The 18,541-nt window shown below is 40.1% G+C and overlaps 1 protein-coding gene across 1 annotated transcript in view; it reads left to right on the top strand.

Moving 5' to 3' along the window:
- Positions 1–14,072: 14,072 nt before the first annotated feature.
- LOC139443628 (SUMO-interacting motif-containing protein 1-like) overlaps positions 14,073–18,541 on the top strand; it is a 29,639-nt gene continuing 25,170 nt past the window's right edge. The window contains exon 1 of the mRNA XM_071224583.1: positions 14,073–14,265. Within this exon, the coding sequence (XP_071080684.1) occupies positions 14,073–14,265 (193 nt within the window). The remainder of the gene's footprint in view (positions 14,266–18,541) is intronic.

The raw sequence follows: 18,541 nt of genomic DNA, 5'->3' as shown, positions 1-18,541 counted from the left end.
AATGGAATGGGTTTCTTTGTGACTAGACCTTCTTGGAAATTAACACGAATGGAATTTGTTCTGGATATATCATGCAGTATGGTATTATTTAAATTCTTTTTTCTTTTCTTTTTCAAATCATGATATAGAATGAAGTAATTTGAGTAATCGCGAGTTCTAAGTCTATTTACAAAAGATGCTCGATGTATAACTATTTCATTCACTTTGTCCAAACTGATGGAAACTGCTTTAGATTTGACTTTATTGGATACATAGAAATCGGAGAAAACATAGACTTTGGAAATTGGGTATTGCACCAGGATACTCTCCCTTTTGTACCCAATGATGGCGCTGGTATTAAAGGGAAACAAATTTGTTTCAAGTGTTTGAAAACTGTCTTTGTTTGTCTGGAAGCCAGGTTGTATGATTTAGATCAATATTAAAGTTGCTGATTTCTCGGTTCACACATGGCTCTAGTTTCAACACGATGGAAAAGTTTTCATTAACCCAGTCGCCCAGCCCTGGTATCTCCGCAATATACATCATGCTTCCAGTGCAGTAGAGCCGTCTGTACAGGTCATATCACGGGACTCTGTCTTGCCATGTCAAGTGATGGTGGTGTGTCATGTGATGTGATGTGGTGTGGTGTGTCATGTGATGTGTATCAAGTGATGTGGTGTATCATGTGATGTGGTGTGTCATGTGGTGTGTGATGTGATGGTGGTGTGTCATGTTATGTGGTGTGTCATGTGATGTAGCATGTGGTGTGTCATGTGCTGTGATGGTGGTGTGTCATGTGATGTGGTGTGTCATGTGCTGTGATGGTGGTGAGGCATGTGATATGTATCAAGTGATGTGGTGTATCATGTGATGTGATGTGTGTCATGTGATGTGTCATGTGACGTGATGTGGTGTGTCATGTGATGTGGTGTATCATGTAATGTGATGTAGTGTGTCATGTGATGTGGTGTATCATGTGAAGTGTATCAAGTGATGTGGTGTATCATTTGATGTTATGTGGCGTGTCATGTGATGTGTATCATGTGGTGTGGTGTGTCATGTGCTGTGATGGTGGTGTGGCATGTGATGTGAATCAATGTGATGTGGTGTATCATGAGATGTGATGTGTGTCATGTGATATGATTTGTCATGTGGTGTATCATGTGATGTGGTGTGATATGTGATGTGGTGTGTCATGTGATGTGGTGTATCATGTGATGTGATGGGTGTGTGTTATGTGATGTGTATCAAGTGAATATTGTAAGTATTTAATTTCATTTCATAATAATATTTCAAAGAATTTCAATTGTCAATTCCAGTCGGCACAAAAAGAAGGCCCTTAAGTATCTCACATCTTATACACAAATATATTCAACGAAAATATATCTCTGTGACTCGCAATGATAAACAAGTTACATGTGTCTTTATCGGGTGTTGCGGAATTGTCCGAGCTGAGGTGTTGCCTACACGCCCCAACTCGTAAACTCTGAACACATTACTATACACGTCTTTGTTTGCTGTTTAACACAGCACTCAGAACTATTCCAGTTATATGAGGGCAGTCAGTAAATAATCGAGTCTGGACCAGACAATCCAGTGACTGATATCACGAGCATCGATCTACGCAAGTGGGATACGATGGCATGCATCAACAAAGTCTGCAAGCCTGAACACCCGATCCCGATATTCGCATCTTACGACAAGCGTAGTCGCCTCTCGCGGCAAGCATAGTTTGCTGAAGACCAATTCTCTTCACGGGTCTTAAAGACGTCTTTGTGACATTCGTGATCAACTCGTGTTATTCCGGGACTCGTGCCCCTCTCGTAGCCATATTTGGGATTCCGTCTGAGCGCAATCGGGCATAGTTAAAAGCATTGTCATACATATTCCAGATCCTATTTAAAACACATCGGATTAACAGTATTTATATAGTGTGATTGAACACATTTAACTGCATTTAGGGTATATAAAATCAAACATTATTGCTGAGGGATTCTTTGACCTAAGTACTTGAAGTCATACGCGCTTTCTGATTGGTTTGTCGAATTTTAGCACATAACATTCATTGAAAGTGGGGACGAGTGTTCTTGCAGGTGACGAACGGTCTTTGCGACTGTGACCGTGTTGTGAATTACGAAAGAGCCGCATGGTCAATGCGTTCGCTCGTCACGCATTTTCCTTGTTTATCCTCATATTGTTTTGGATTTCTACGAATTATAACGAAAAAAAACCAGATTGTTATTTAGTGGTCTTTAATGTAGTATAACATTTGTAACGTATATGCTCTGGATGTGTCGAACATATCAGTGCCATTGTTCAGCACAATGATGCAACACAAGCCCCTCCCATTCTATTGTCAGCCAATCAGGAAACAGTAGTTCGTTAGTGGGCGTGGTCTAATATATTTTCGGTTTATGAAAACAAAAACGCAAAATCAATGCTTGGTTAGCCAATGAAATACCACAGAATCACTTGCAATTTATTTATGAAAAAAAGCCACTAAGAAGACGTGGACAGACATTTCAGGTAACAAATAGATCGGTTAGATAACTAGGGAGACCCATAAGAGACATGGACAAGTATTCGATATTTTAAGAGTTTTCCGAGAATCACAAGTTTTCATTCGAATTAGTCGACATCCTTTAGACAAGTAAACTGGAAATATCAGTAAAGCCCTGAGTATTTTCAGAAACGTCTTAAAAACAACAAATCAGAATCACAAAAAATACTATTATGAACATGACGATGCTCGCCTGCATTTAAGAATTTTATGCTCCGACGTTCATACAGTTTGGCCCTCACTCTATGAGTGAGTGAGGTAAAATTTATCGTCACATCGGCAGTAACTCAGCCATATAATCGACCTCACTCTATGAAGGTTCATACCCCAATGAACTCAAACAAAGAGAAAGTCATTTTGTATATCTTTTATACCACTATATGTTACCTCGAATGATGTAGTTCTAAACACAATTTTAGTTAGCCTATGTGTAACTTCATGTTTACACTGTCAGCCATACTACAGCCATCTGCATCGCGGAATAAAATAGTCCCTCAAAAGGAGAGCTTAGATTGTTCTTCAGAGACACCTTATGTGGTATGTTTACAATAATATGTTCAAATAATATCATCATTAGATGAAAAAGGTCTGTCACGAACCACCCCAGTAAGTCACTCATCATCACAACGCTCCGTAATACATTTACATCAAGACGTCAAAATGGCCGACACGATCAACGTGGCATTTCTGAAGTTGTTGATGAACCTGTGGCGGTTACAAGTGTTAGTCATCATTGATCAATTGGCCGATTATTGGAAGGTGATTGTAAAGATGTGTTTATAGATACTAAGGTATATTCATAAAATGCTGTGAAATCGAGATTGACACGGATGGAGTTGATACTACAGTAGTTTCGATGTGCATTTCCTCGTTTCGTTCATCAGGATGGGCATAGCGATCATACAGTCAAAATCTCAGACTATGCTATAGAGCGTAGTTCAAGATTAAAGGGTAAAAACAATGCTTCTGTATGGATTCGTGGTAGGGAATGCCAGGGCTTTCCCCAGGAACGTGGAAGTAGTCCGTCAGTGCGTGCGTCATTTCAAGAATACAGTCTCGTGAAAAACGTATGAACGTCAAATTGTGTCGTTCATACACTTATGAACGTCAGTTTCGCGGTCATGTGGCCTCTCGTCCAATGGCAAAAACGTATATCGTGTAAACCACGCATCAAAAGTTATTCCAAATTATATAGCCGCCACATGTATGAAAATGTTCGTAGGTACAAAAGTTCAAGTCAACCCCGACACTACTTTTGATTTATATATATCTGTAACACGTTTCAATTCCGGGCGACCGTTGCTGTCCGCCGGGGAGGTTGGAGCCAGGTGGGAAGATATTTTATCGTCGTTACGCATCTGTCGCGAAAGACTGGTACTATCGTTCTCTACCACAGCAGGGCAGGTAGACCGACGGAGATGACGTACATGCAGCTCAACATGACAGGGATATTGTGAAGTGTCCTTTTACCTAGATACACATGCAGATGTTATATGTGGATAATCCAATGGTCGTATTTCGCTGTGCAGCGTTGCGTCCATTTGCTGTGATCAACTTCACTCACTCACTCAGTTTGACTTGTTCTGGAATGATTGGCAGATCCCTATCAAACGTTGAGTGGTATATATGTTCCGAAACATAATTGTTGGTCATTGATGCTCTCAATACATATGTTCATGGCGAGGTTGTCCATGATGACGTGTGTTCACGGCGATGTAGTCCAAGGGTGACGTAAGTTCACGGCCAGGTTGTCCATGGTGACATATGTTCATGGCTAGATTTCCATGGTGACGTCTGTGTACGGCGAGGTTTCCATGGAAACGTTTGTTCATGGAGATGATGTCCATTGTAATGTCTGTTTAAATCGAGGTTGTCCATGCTGACGTATTTTCGCGGCGATGTTGTCCATGGTGACGTCTGTTCACGGCGATGTTGTCCATGGTGATGTCTGTTCACGACGATGTTGTCCATGGTGATGTCTGTTCACGACGATGTTGTCCATTGTGATGTCTGTTCACGGCGACGTTGTCCATATTGACGTCTGTTCACGACGATGTTGTCCATGGTATTGTCTGTTCAAGGCGATGTTGTCCATGATGACGTCTGTTCACGGCGATGTTGTGCATGGTGATGTCTGTTCACGGCGATGTTTTCCAAATGCACCCCATATTTTTTTCACCTTTATCCACCACCAAACATGGGAGTATACTTTTCCCTTGCCCAATAGTTAATATATCCTGATCAAACCCAAATTAAAGTTTTAAAGTTTCTTTGAAATTACATCGTCCGGGTGCAAGGTCTTGACATGACGGATCGTCATTTGCCAACGCAATTCTAAAATTGTTTCTGTGATGATTCTGCATTTTCTGTTCCTACGAAACTTGAAAAAGGACAAAGAAAACATTCTGTTGGAGATTTGATTGTATGTCTAAGTAGAGGTTGTGTGTGCTTGTGTGCAAAGCTTGATGAGTCCGTGTGTGCGCGTATGCGAGTGTGCGTCTGCGCGTCTGTGCATAGGTTGAAGAGTACGTGTGCGTGCGTGCGTCTGTGCATAGGTGGAAGTGTTGGTGAGAATGTAGGTGTTGACAGGGCAAATTAACACACGACACATCAACACATATGCACTAGACACAAAAGAAAAGTATACAATATAAATCGCTAAACGCTTTGAGGTCGATATATGAACTCACATGAATCTAGCAACCCTTTTAGTGATTTAAACTTTGTGTTGATGAGCGTATCGACTGCATCCTGAGCCTAATGACCCGAACTGGTATATATTGAGGAACGGCACCGTCGACGTCTTGGACATTCAATGAAGCTAGGAACGTTGATTACCAAAGCACAAGACATTTGTCATTTCTGCTGCATCTCTTTGAACAAGAACCTTTATGGTTAACCGTATCATATATAATACATAGTCCGCCATTAACTGTCGTGCTGCTATAGCTGGCTGGTGGGTTTGTAGTGTTAAATTGACAAGAAAACTAATTAATCAAACAGTCGGTTATAAAATCTGTCTCATGATACTTGTGTAGTCGTTGAGCCAGTATTTCATCTGTGGACCGTACACCCGCCATGAACCTCTGTTTCTTGAAATCAGATATTAGAACAAGTTGATGCGAAATGCTGAAATGGGGTGTAACGGCGCGTTCAAGATTACTGCCCTTAAGTAGCGACGTGTGTTCGAATGTGCGTGAGTGTGCGTGCGTGTTTTGTTTGTGTATGCGCGTGCGTGCGCGTGTGCGTGTGCGTGTGTCCTTGTCTTGTGGATAGAGACAGCGTTTTTACGGAGAGCGGAAGGGCTATGGCATTAAGGGAACTGAATAAGGATTGAGGTCAGTATAATGTGTCGGGGTGTTGTATCATGTAAACACTTAGTGGACTGGCACTATAAAACCGGCGTTATTGCGGACTAGTACAAACAGAGCGCGCGCACACGCACGCACACACGCACACACACACACACACTCTCTCTCGCGCGCGCGCTCTCTCTCTCTCTCACACACTCTCACACACACACGCACTCACACACACACACACACACACACTCTCTCTCTCGCTCTCTCTCTCACACACTCACATGCACGCACTCTCACACACACACACACACACACACACACACACACACACACACACACACACACACACACACACACACACACACACACACACACACACACACACACACACACACACAGAGTGCAATCCTCTTGAAAGCGACATTTAACCCCATTTCACCTTACCTCCCGATGCAGTCATCAATATTCCAAATATTTCATTCTGTCCCAGACGGGCAGGTATTTTATTGTAGGATCAACGTCCAATGTTATCAGGGTACAATGACACCCAATCACCCCAGTCAATGTCCACCCGATCCTCATTGTGGCAGACTATTTTTACCCAGAATCCCCACGGAGTTCCTTCTGAATTATGGGAATTCAATCCTTATAAAAGCAAGGGTTAAACGACGATATAATGCTATAGGTCTATTACTCCTTTATAATGATTTTGCGGTTAAAAATTGAATGAAAATAGGTATATGGACAGACCATGACATACATTTGTGTGTGAAGACGTATTTATATTCAACCGCCTCATCAAAAGAGATACAGGGGATTGAATCGTATATTGTTCATGATGTCACTATAAGTGTTGAGTTCAGGAAAGTGTGACGTTTAAAAATAGGAATAGGTAAAATTGATTAAACGTTTCGTCATTAATAGTAAGTACTTTTGTAAACAAGCACACAACCACATATCACAGTTTACAGGCGATCGTTTTCTTGGGCTATTTATAGAACCGGAATTACTTTTGTGCTCGGGGAATCCCCTTAGTCGTAATTCATTTGTCTACATAATTGATACCCAAGGTCAAGAAGGAGAGTTACTGGGGGAATTAACGAGCGGAAGAACACGAGATGTGTACTCTTCAAAACCCAAAGAAGAAAACTTAAAGATGTAAACGTTCATTGAGACAATGTACCCTTCTACAACTCTCTATAAACTCTCGTCTGTCAAAATGGCAGTCTATTACGATTCCGACTATTTCATGAGCAAGTGTTTATGAATCACTATCAAATAGTGATGGTGCCAGATGTTCGCGAAAAGGTGAGCGTATCCTGCCCCACCGGTGCCACCTGTAACAAACACAAGCAAAGGCAAGTCAATTGTTCACCTGAAGGAACATGGGAACATATGGAACAAATGGGATACTGCGCTGGACACGATGCCACACGTACGTATCTGTCAATACACACTCAAGGCATATGTAGCCCACCATCTTCTTTATCTGTCGATTATTTTAATATGCTCGCGTGGTCCTGTACGATAAAGCATACATCAGATCGGGGGTATGTCCGATTATTCCTGTACAAACATTCCGACGTAATGTACAATTATTTTCCTATATTTTACAAATAGTTTAATATGTTGTGCAAATAGGGACCTATACTGTCCGATTAGTTTACAATTCTTGACCGGTATTGTGCAATTAATTATCAATACTCTACCATCAGTGACCTTCATATCGTGACCCAACTATACAATTTGTGACTTGTACTGTATACAATCACTGACCAATATTATACTATCAATTGTACAGGTATTGTACAAATTTAAAATTCTCTTCCGATATTGTAAGTCCGTCATAAACAGTACAAACCACGGCGGTCTCTGTTGTATAACGGTGTCCATAACTGGATAAGCACTGATCAGTGTTGTACAACCACAGACGGACGGGCGGACAGACGGACAGACAGAAAAGACAGCAGTTTACAAAGTCTCACCTTATGTACAACAACTCTTAGTTTTAAAACACAGATACGAGTATACCAACCGCCCCCCATAGAACTTTTTAACTATGTATACTGTAAAACGTGAAATTAATGCGTCTCCAAAAGAATGCGACGGCTGGCCCCTAGGCAAAAATGCGAATCAATTTGAATGCGACACCCCCTCCTCTCAAGCATCAGTGGATTTGTATCTAAACAAAATGTCCTCTGTCAGGTTTACAGGAGAATCCCAACCTTAATCCAACCTTACATTAATCCAATCACACACCAAATAGCACCACTCATTAGCACTGAGTAGAGTACTTCAGCTAAAACAATAGGTGCGCGCTGGCTCGGCCTTTGGTGCAGTCGCAAAGAGCAAAGACACCGTGTTTGGGTGGCGTCTGTCTGGACTTGCAGGTGTGATCAGTGATGACATGAGTGAGTAGAACGCTTGTCTTGACCCCAGCAGTACATCTATATATAAATAACACGAACTATCTAGGCATTAAGAATATAACAATGCTCGATGTCGAGGTAACATATGCTAAATAAAGGGTTTTAGTCAAGTCAAATTAGCAGGGCACCCACCACAAATTGCAACAGAAATGGTTTCAACTGATTTACACTCAGAAATGATCCCTTTATAACATAAAAATAGTCTTCCAAATTTGACCCCAAAGGTCAGGGAAGTCACGGTAGCTCAGAAGCACTTATGTGAGATTATGATTTTTAAAAATTATTCTTAAAAATTGTGTCATGGCACATATCGAATGGAAGCTCTTTTGATAAGCTTTTCAGAAATATATACCTTGTCAACGTGAGATATATACATCTTGAGAAAACAAATAAAAACAACACCATGATTAGTCGAAGAAAAATAATTACTATAATTAATATTGAGCAGTAATTGGGCAGTATTAACCGCTGTGCCCCAGTTGAACATTAAACAGGGCTTTTGAAATCAGATAAAACACCTAATTCGTTTTAAAAATATATTGTTAAACAATCTAAGATAAAGCGCAGGTCTGAATGCATAGGACATGTAAGTTAAACGTGACGCTCATCTTCAACATAATTATTGCCACACGATATGTCAGTCTTGTAGGCGTACTGACTGCAGCTAGCGGTCAGTAGGGTAAAGCAATCTGGTTGCAGCTCGTTAATAAACATGGCATATATATGTCCACTAGACTATCGCTAAGTCTCTGAAAAATTATAATTTTGAGAGAAACGAGCAACTACATGTATATTGAAAACGAGCCCCGGTGAGATGGGAGATTCAAAGCCTGTGGAAAGACTTGCTTCATTTAGGGCGCTAGCATAACGGTAAGGGCCTAACGGAAGGGGAAATAATATAGTTCGGGACTGTGAGACAGACTAATATACCCACATGCTGTAGTGACATTTACCTGCCTTGATACGACTCAGGTGCATTTATTATCAATGCAGGTAGGCCTGGTATGTCAGTTGACGTAAGATATGAACGACCGAGGTGGGCGAGTTAAAAATTTAAGTCATATAAGCGCTGTTTTATGAGCAACTGATTAGGGTATACATATAGAATAGACATGTAACAATTAAACTCTCAATGATCCGACGCATTATTCAAAACCATCAGTCGCTATCAGGAATCAGTTTAAGAATGTTGAATAACTCGACATGGTGTATGGCCGTTTCCCGAATGGTATCTATCGACTGGATGATTTGCACAGAAGTAAAGTAGAAATACAATTACCACCAAATACTTCGCAAATTTAACAGAATAATTCAACAGTTTACACTGTCACTACTGTGGCCCCCGAAGGACGATATTACATTTAGTTGTTTCAAGAAATCAGTGTTGCATTTAGTGGTCTCAATAAATTAGTGTTCTATTTCGTGGTATCAATAAACGCGACAAAAACCTTTTCCATATTATTAAGAAACCCCTGCCAAAACCAGTCGAATGTACGATCCCGACTACATCATGAGGATGTATTTATGAATCACTATCAAATAGTGAGGATACGGTGTTCGCGAATAGGTGAGCGTATCCTGCCAAACCGGTGGCTCCCAGCACAAACACACGCAAAGGCAAGTCAATTGTTCACCTAGGGGAGGTCGGGTAGCCTAGTGGTTAAAGCGTTCGCTCGTCACGCCGAAGACCCGGGTTCGATTCCAGGCATGGGTACAATGTGTGAAGCCAATTGCTGGTGTCCCCCGCAGTGATATTGCTGGAATATTGCTAAAAGCGGCGTAAAACCATACTCACTCTCACTCATTTGTTCACCTGAAAAGACACGGGACATGTGGTACAAGTTACAATAGTGAATTGAATTGGAAATCATTATTTCAGTGTGAGGACACAATTAAACAATGAACTGTAACAAATTTTAATCAGAACTATCATAGTGTAGATAAACCCGACTAAAACGTTTTCATAACCATAAGAAATCTACGCTAACAACGGAGTCCTTTGTATCATTATGGATATATAATGAGCACGTGTCTATGAATCACTATCAAACAGTCATGGTAGCAGATGTGCGGGACACGCCAGTCCTGGCCAGGTATCGAATATGTTTTTCTTCTCCAGGTCAGTCTTAAGTTCACGCTCTATGAGATGTCATTGTGCTGAGCTCTGTCCAATGTTTGATCCTCATTTGATGAAGACAAATACATGTGCATCGCGACAAACTTGATGTTGATAAGAATATGCACGTGTAAACCTAAACTAACATACAGTTCCGTGGAATATACTTATGTGTAAGGTTAAAACATATTTTTTTATAATAATAATAATTATAAGTGCATTTATAATGCACCAGATTCCATTCACCAAGTGTTGCTCATGGTGCCACACCATTAGTTTAAGGGAACCCTCGTGTTTAAAGGAATTCTTAAGTCCTGTTAATTGTTAATTTCCTTGAGTTGAGAATGGGACGAGTACAGGCTGATAGAGAAGTGGATGAGTATAGGCTGATAGAGAAGTGGATGAGTATAGGCTGATAGAGAAGTGGATGAGTATATGCTGATAGAGAAGTGGATGAGTATTGGCTGATAGAGAAGTGGATGAATAGGCTGATAGAGAAGTGGATGAATAGGCTGATAGAGAAGTGGGTGAGTATATGCTGATAGAGAAGTGGATGAATAGGCTGATAGAGAAGTGGATGAGTATATGCTGATAGAGAAGTGGATGAATAGGCTGATAGAGAAGTGGATGAATAGGCTGATAGAGAAGTGGATGAATAGGCTGATAGAGAAGTGGATGAGTATATGCTGATAGAGAAGTGGATGAGTATAGACTGATAGAGAAGTGGATGAGTATTGGCTGATAGAGAAGTGGATGAATAGGCTGATAGAGAAGTGGATGAGTATAGGCTGATAGAGAAGTGGATGAGTATAGGCTGATAGAGAAGTGGATGAATAGGCTGATAGAGAAGTGGATGAATAGGCTGATAGAGAAGTGGATGAGTATATGCTGATAGAGAAGTGGATGAGTATTGCCTGATAGAGAAGTGGATGAGTATTGGCTGATATAGAAGTGGATGAATAGGCTGATAGAGAAGTGGATGAGTATAGGCTGATAGAGAAGTGGATGAATAGGCTGATAGAGAAGTGGATGAGTATAGGCTGATAGAGAAGTGGATGAATAGGCTGATATAGAAGTGGATGAGTATTGGCTGATAGAGAAGTGGATGAATAGGCTGATAGAGAAGTGGATGAATAGGCTGATAGAGAAGTGGATGAGTATAGGCTGATAGAGAAGTGGATGAGTATATGCTGATAGAGAAGGATTGAGCATAGGCTGTTAGAGAAGTGGATGAGTATAGGCTGATAGAGAAGTGGATGAATAGGCTGATATAGAAGTGGATGAGTATTGGCTGATAGAGAAGTGGATGAGTATAGGCTGATAGAGAAGTGGATGAATAGGCTGATAGAGAAGTGGATGAGTATAGGCTGATAGAGAAGTGGATGAATAGGCTGATAGAGAAGTGGATGAGTATTGGCTGATAGAGAAGTGGATGAGTATATACTGATAGAGAAGTGGATGAGTATATGCTGATAGAGAAGGATTGAGCATAGGCTGTTAGAGAAGTGGATGAGTATAGGCTTATAGAGCATGGGTGAGTATATGCTGATAGAGAAGGATTGAGTATAGGCTGATAGAGAAGTGGGTGAGTGTAGGCTGATAGAGAGGTGAATGAGTATAGGCTTATAGAGAATGGGTGAGTATATGCTGATAGAGAAGGATTGAGTATAGGCTGATAGAGAAGTGGGTGAGTGTAGGCTGATAGAGAGGTGAATGAGTATAGGCTGATAAAGAATAGGTGGGTATATACTGATAGAGAAGGAATGAGTATAGGCTGATAGACAATGAGATGGGGAATGGAATGGACTGGGGTAAATGTTTTAATCAATATATGCTCTGGTGTCTGTAAGAGAGGCTAGTGCAATCCATGCAACAGGGCTGACACAGTGCAGCGCAAAAGAGGCAGGACTTTAAATCCCCGATACTGTTCTGTTTTACTAGTCCCCAGCTTATTGCTCTTACTAGATGGTAAAATGAACCCGAGTTCGCCGAGTTAATACCGTACCCACTAGGCTAACACATCGCCTCTCGCCTTGTGATGACAATAGGACACTATACATCTTTAATCCCGTTAGTCGCCTTTTACGACAAGCATAATCAACTTTTGCGGCAAGCATGGGTTGCTGAAGACCTATTCTACACGGGTCTCGTGGTATATAAACCGGAGGTCTTTTTTATAAAGTTCTAAAATAATATGTATACCACACACTTACATTACATATGCCTCAACTTCATCTCGACAAATAAAAAGTAAAAGTGCCTCGTCGTATAGTGTCTTCCCGAAGCCGATTGAGGCGATTAATAATTAAAGTGAAATTAATTAGATACAAAACGTCAACGCAAGAGAATAACCAGTCACGATTATCGGTACAAAGAGATTCCATTGGGAAAAAAGCGCAAAATAGAAGTGAAAATTTTGTGAATGGATTACTGAAATCAGTGATGACACCAGGTGTCTGCGAAACTAATAAGCATGTCCTCACACCTTCACCTATTACTATATTTTGCATTTTCTTTGTAAAATTTTAAGGAACGGATTTAGTTATTTTATAGTCCAAAAGACAAAGGGGCTGCGCGAGTGCTACAGCTATACCAAAGGTGATGGTGAATGTGGATACCCACCCTGTGCAGGATAGTAATAATAATGCACGTCTTATGCATATACAAAGTAGTATTAAGTTAAGTGTTTGAATATGGGTATGACTATATTGATAAATTAAATATTTTCTCTAAATGTCTGTACAGGCATGAATAGATGGTGGTCAGGCTCGCTGACTTGGTTGATGCATGTCATTGTATCCCAATCAGTGCTCATGATGTCAATCACTGGATTGTCTGGTTCATACTCGATTATTTACAGACCGCCGTCATATAGCTGGAATATTACTGAATGCGGCGTTAAACAACAAACAAACAGGAATATATTTGTATATAATGGAACATTTAGATTTAAGTCACTAAATAAAGCAGTGTGGGGCACTATACACTTCCCTTTCTGCGAACACCTGGTGTCATCACTATTTGATAATACTCTATAAAAATGACGACATGTATCGTGCTAACTTATTTGGCACGACTTCCTGTAAATGTGGCGCTCCTTGTGAAAACTCCTATTTTATATTATGGCTTTAGGAATACATTATAATCAGATATTGTTAATAAAAGCGGCAAAACCATTTCCGTAATAATAGTGAGTGAGTATGGTTTTACGCCGCTTTTAGCAATATTCCAGCTATATCACGGCTGGGGACACCAGAAATGGGCTTCACACATTGTACCCATGTCGAGAATCGAACCCGGGTCTTCGGTGTGACGAGCTAACGCCTTAACCACTAGGCTACCCGACCGCCCCTTCCATAATTATAAGACATGTTCTGACTATATCATAAGCATATGTTCACTATCAAACTCTGTTGATACCAGGTGTTCGCGAAAAGGTGAGCGTATCCTGCCCCCTCGGTTGCACCTATCACAAACACATGCAAAGGCAAGTCAAATGGTCACTTGAAAAGACAAGGGAACATGTGGTACAGGTCAAAATAGGGAATTGCATCGTACATTATTGTCACTAATGCGTAATTTTTACAAATGTCATCAAAATAAACAATTTAAAAACTTTGTTGTTTTGAAAGATTTATTTATATCATGGCGTGTTGTCTGTGAGGAGAACGCATCACGTGAGGAAAATGCATCAAGTTAGAAAAACGCACCATGTGAGAGAACGCATCAAGGGACACAGGTTGAACACATCAAGTAAGGAGAACGCATCAGGTAAGGAGAACGCATCAAGTGAGGAGAACGCATCAAGAGAGATGAACACATCACGTAGGAAGAACGCATCAAGTGAGGAGAACGCATCAAGAGAGGAGAACGCATCACGTAGGAAGAACGCATCAAGAGAGGATAACGCATCACTTAGGAGAATACATCAAGTAGGAAAAAAACATCAAGCGAGGAGAACGCATCAAGTGAGTTGAACTCATCAAGAGAGGAGAACACATCAAGAGAGAAAAGAACACATCAAGTGAGGAGAACGCATCAGGAGAAAAGAACACATCAAGTGAGAAGAACGCATCAAGTAGGGAGAACACATCAAGAGAGGATAACGCATCAAATCAGGAGAGAAGAACACATCAAGTCAGGAGAACGCATCAAGAAAGGAAAACGGATCAAGAGAGGAGAACACATTAAATGAGGAGAACGCTTCAAGTGCCACTGGTCGGACGCATCAAATGAGGAGAACGCATGACGGGACACAGGATGAACACATTTACCAGTGAATCTAGCGAACATGGCGGAGAGTGGTAATACCAACATGATTAAACTGTATTGATCCCGAGGCAGACAGTTTCTTGTCTACATGCATGTATCGAGAAAAAGAAAACATTGACATCACTATAAAACATAACAAGGACCAAACATACGATTATATAATATGAAAATAACGATACCGTTTAGAAATGGTTGTTGACTGAAGAGGCTGTTGTATTTTGAATGATGATTTTTATTTACCAGCAGGAAATGCTTATCTTGTTCACGAACACCTGGTGTCATCACTGATTTTCACGGCTATTTTGCCTATTACGCCCAGTGCAATCTTTTTCGTCGGATAATCAAAACTGGTTATTTTCTTACGTTAACGTTATCTATTAACTCACAGCTAGAGCTTTAAAGAAGCACAACCTTTTGAACTTTTGCTTGACCCTTTAGGGTAACACCGAGGGAGGGAAGAGGGCAGATCACATTTGTCTTGTTCCCCTGTTTTATAAAAAAAACAGCGATAGAAGTGTTATTGTTACTGATTATATTTTTATTAGAAAGCGATGAAAGGGCAATGAGAATTAATGACACATTACACCCAATATCATTTAATGACGTTACACGTCGTAAACCAGCAGCAACACAGGCTCTTTAAAACTACAAAATACGAGGTGGAAGGGCCTTTTATCGGTATGTTCCGATCCGTAACACGGCTTTTAGCTACACAGGAGTTAGACTAACATCTAGTCTCTGAAATGAACATATCGTACAGAAAAAAACAGTTGTTCAGTTATCTTAATACAAATATAATAAAAGGGAGCCCAGTGACTCTCTTCATTTTCATGTATACTGATGCTGATACTGCATACTGTCCTGATACTGCAGTAATCTAGACTTGCCAAACATTATAGACTTGCATGGGCTGTATTTGATATATATTTGTATCAGGGTCTGTAAGACAGACTACACAGGAGTGAAAACATACACTTGTGTTCTAGAAATCTAGCGTCGTGTGTTGTTCTGTTGTTGACATGTGGCACGCTGTCTCGGACACAGCATGGGTCATAAATTAGGTGAAGGAAACAACGCTGGTTGCGGAGAGTAGTTGGATGGGTGATCGTGTTCGGCAACTTGCCTTCTGAGAGTTCCTACGACTTCAGTCAGGGATTGTGAGTGAGTGAATCAAGGGTGGTGAGTGAGTAAGTGAGTCAGGGGTTGTGAGTGAGTGTGTCAAGGGTGGTGAGTAAGTGAGTGGGTGAGTGAGTGAGTGAGGGAGTCAAGGGTGATGAGTGAGTGAGTGGGTGAGTCAGGTGTTGTGAGTGAGTGAGTGGGTGAGTCAGAGATTGTGAATGAGTGAATCAACGGTGGTGAGTGAGTAAGTGAGTCAGGGGTTGTGAGTGGGTGAGTCAGGCGTTGTGGGTGAGTGAGTCAAGGGTGGTGAGTGAGTGAGTGGGTGAGTCAGGGATTGTGAGTTATTCCAGTTATATCACTGCCAGTCAGTTCAATGTTGGAGTAAAGCCCCGAAGCGATGCACGTTTACCACTTTAGTGCTGACAAACCTTGAAACATAATCTGGAGGTGAGCCTAAGACGATAGGGCCAGCGGTGCCATCCGTGTCCCTGATTGATTCGGAATAATGCCTAACGTAAATGAGAACAGGTTGTTAATAGAGACAATGACTCTTGTTAACTGAAATAATAATATTAATTGAATAATCAGAATGTGGAGATGCGTTGAAACTATAAGCGTGGTATTAACGACGTGCCCGTGAACGACATACATCGTGCGAACATCATATTCAAACACCCAATGTGTTTAATTATACATAAAGTAACAAGTTAATATTTTTCAGAATTACTTAAAGGCATCTCATAACGATTAGGCGTTATCAAACAACTCCCCATCGCCAGCTGAACGAAGATCACGTATTTTGTTGAAATTGAACTTTTGATAGTTATGCACTTATCGTGTTATGACTAACTAACAATTGCGTTTTCTTCCCTTTTTTCTGTGATTATTGTACGATATTGTCATGTGAATATTGGATTCTTATTATCAGTGTTGTATTTTCAGACTCTTGCACATTGTGATGCATACTAGCATACTGTTAGAGTGTACATTAAAAATACAGTAAGCTCGATAACAGTTAAAATATATTATATAGTTTTAGAAAAAAACAGGAAAGCTTTTGCCCACCACTCCGTGACCAGACTGGAATGTTATCTGTATCTACGTTGGGTAACCTTTTTGCTATAATTCGCAATATTTCGAAATATCTATGGAATTTGGCGTTAAAATGGCAAAGTGCAATAAAAAAACATAAAATTGTCATATTTCACAAAGTGTTTAAAATATGGATGAAATTAAACGGAAGGACCTGTAATTGTGTTCGGTTCACTGAAAGCATGATGCGCATGATTGCCCAATTTATGCCGTTTGTTCTTCATGCCTGGAAGAATGACATAATTCTATATTTACAAGCAGATACTTGTTATTATCAATATGAATCACTGGTTGCCAACGTAAATGACTAAGTACATATTTACAGTGTCGTTAATGACGTAGAGAAGTACCATTATGATATAACTACGAACTGATGGGTGTTAGAAAGGGACCCCATCATTAGACTGTAGAAGATGCAGAACAAGAGTACCAATGTATCGAAGAGCGTATTGAACCATCCCCATTAGACAGCATCAGTAGATTCATCGTATTCTAAAACTGTGGCCCGTTCCACAAAGCGATTTTAGCGCTACGATTGCCGTAAGACTATCTTAAAGTATGGGATTTGCGATCGTCTTAGCGGTAAGATCGATTTGGGGAACGGGGGCCAGGGTCTCGTTCCACAAGGCGATCGTAGCGCAACGACAGTCGTAAGTCTATGTTAAGGTATTTTGTACAGTGTAGTAAAGACATAGAGTTTGTTTGATGATTAACATTTCGATCATACATATAATTGATAGTGATTATTTAAAAAAATAACAATGGTATTTTTCTAAGCAGAAGATAACATGCCTGATTTTTATAATGCTCATTCTCTGGCATGCTAATCTGTAAGCGTAAATGTTTTACTGATAAAACGTGTAGTCGCTTCAAGAATAATTTATAAATGACATGTTGACGATGTACATGTTATTATCGAGTTCCATGTGTAAATATTTTATAATTCATACAGATTGTTAATTGTGAAAAAAAGAACATATATAATTATTCATCGTTTTGTGAAAAATTGTAAATTCTTTACATTCTTGAACATTGGTGGTGATTTGAAGAAAATATCAGTCATATCTTTTATATATGTCTGACATTTACGAAATGATCAGGCAAAATCGTCCATCGTATAGGACATCTAACTTATGATATAATGAAAATATAAGCGACAAACCCCTTTCCATATCCAATAGAAATCTCTCTACAAAGAGATTGTCGATTGTACGATTCCGACTACATCATGAGCATGTGTTTATGAATCACTATGAAATAGTAATGATACAAGGTGTTCGCGAAAAGGTGAGCGTATCCTGCTCCACCGGTGGCACCCGTCAAAAACACATGCAAAGGCATGGCAATTGTTCACCTGAAAACAACACGGGAACATACAAGTTTTATAACAGCAGCTTAGGTATACATTGAAACTAAAGTTGTATATACATATATTATAACAACAGCATAGATTAAAGATTACAATAACTTCATACAATACACTTTGCAACAACGGCAGCATAATATATATACATTTAAACAACAACAAATCATATATACATGGGAACACCAGCAGCATAGTTTACATATGGAAACAACAGCTTAATATATACATTACAACAACAACATCATATATACATTAAAACAACAATATCATATAAACATTACAACAACGGCAGCTTAATATATACAT

Source organism: Haliotis cracherodii, unplaced genomic scaffold (assembly GCF_022045235.1).
Source record: "Haliotis cracherodii isolate W230 unplaced genomic scaffold, xgHalCrac1.p SCAF_5, whole genome shotgun sequence".
NCBI classification, from domain to species: Eukaryota; Metazoa; Mollusca; class Gastropoda; order Lepetellida; family Haliotidae; genus Haliotis; species Haliotis cracherodii.
Note: the sequence above shows the minus strand (reverse complement) of the source record. Positions and strands in the feature narration are given on the sequence as shown.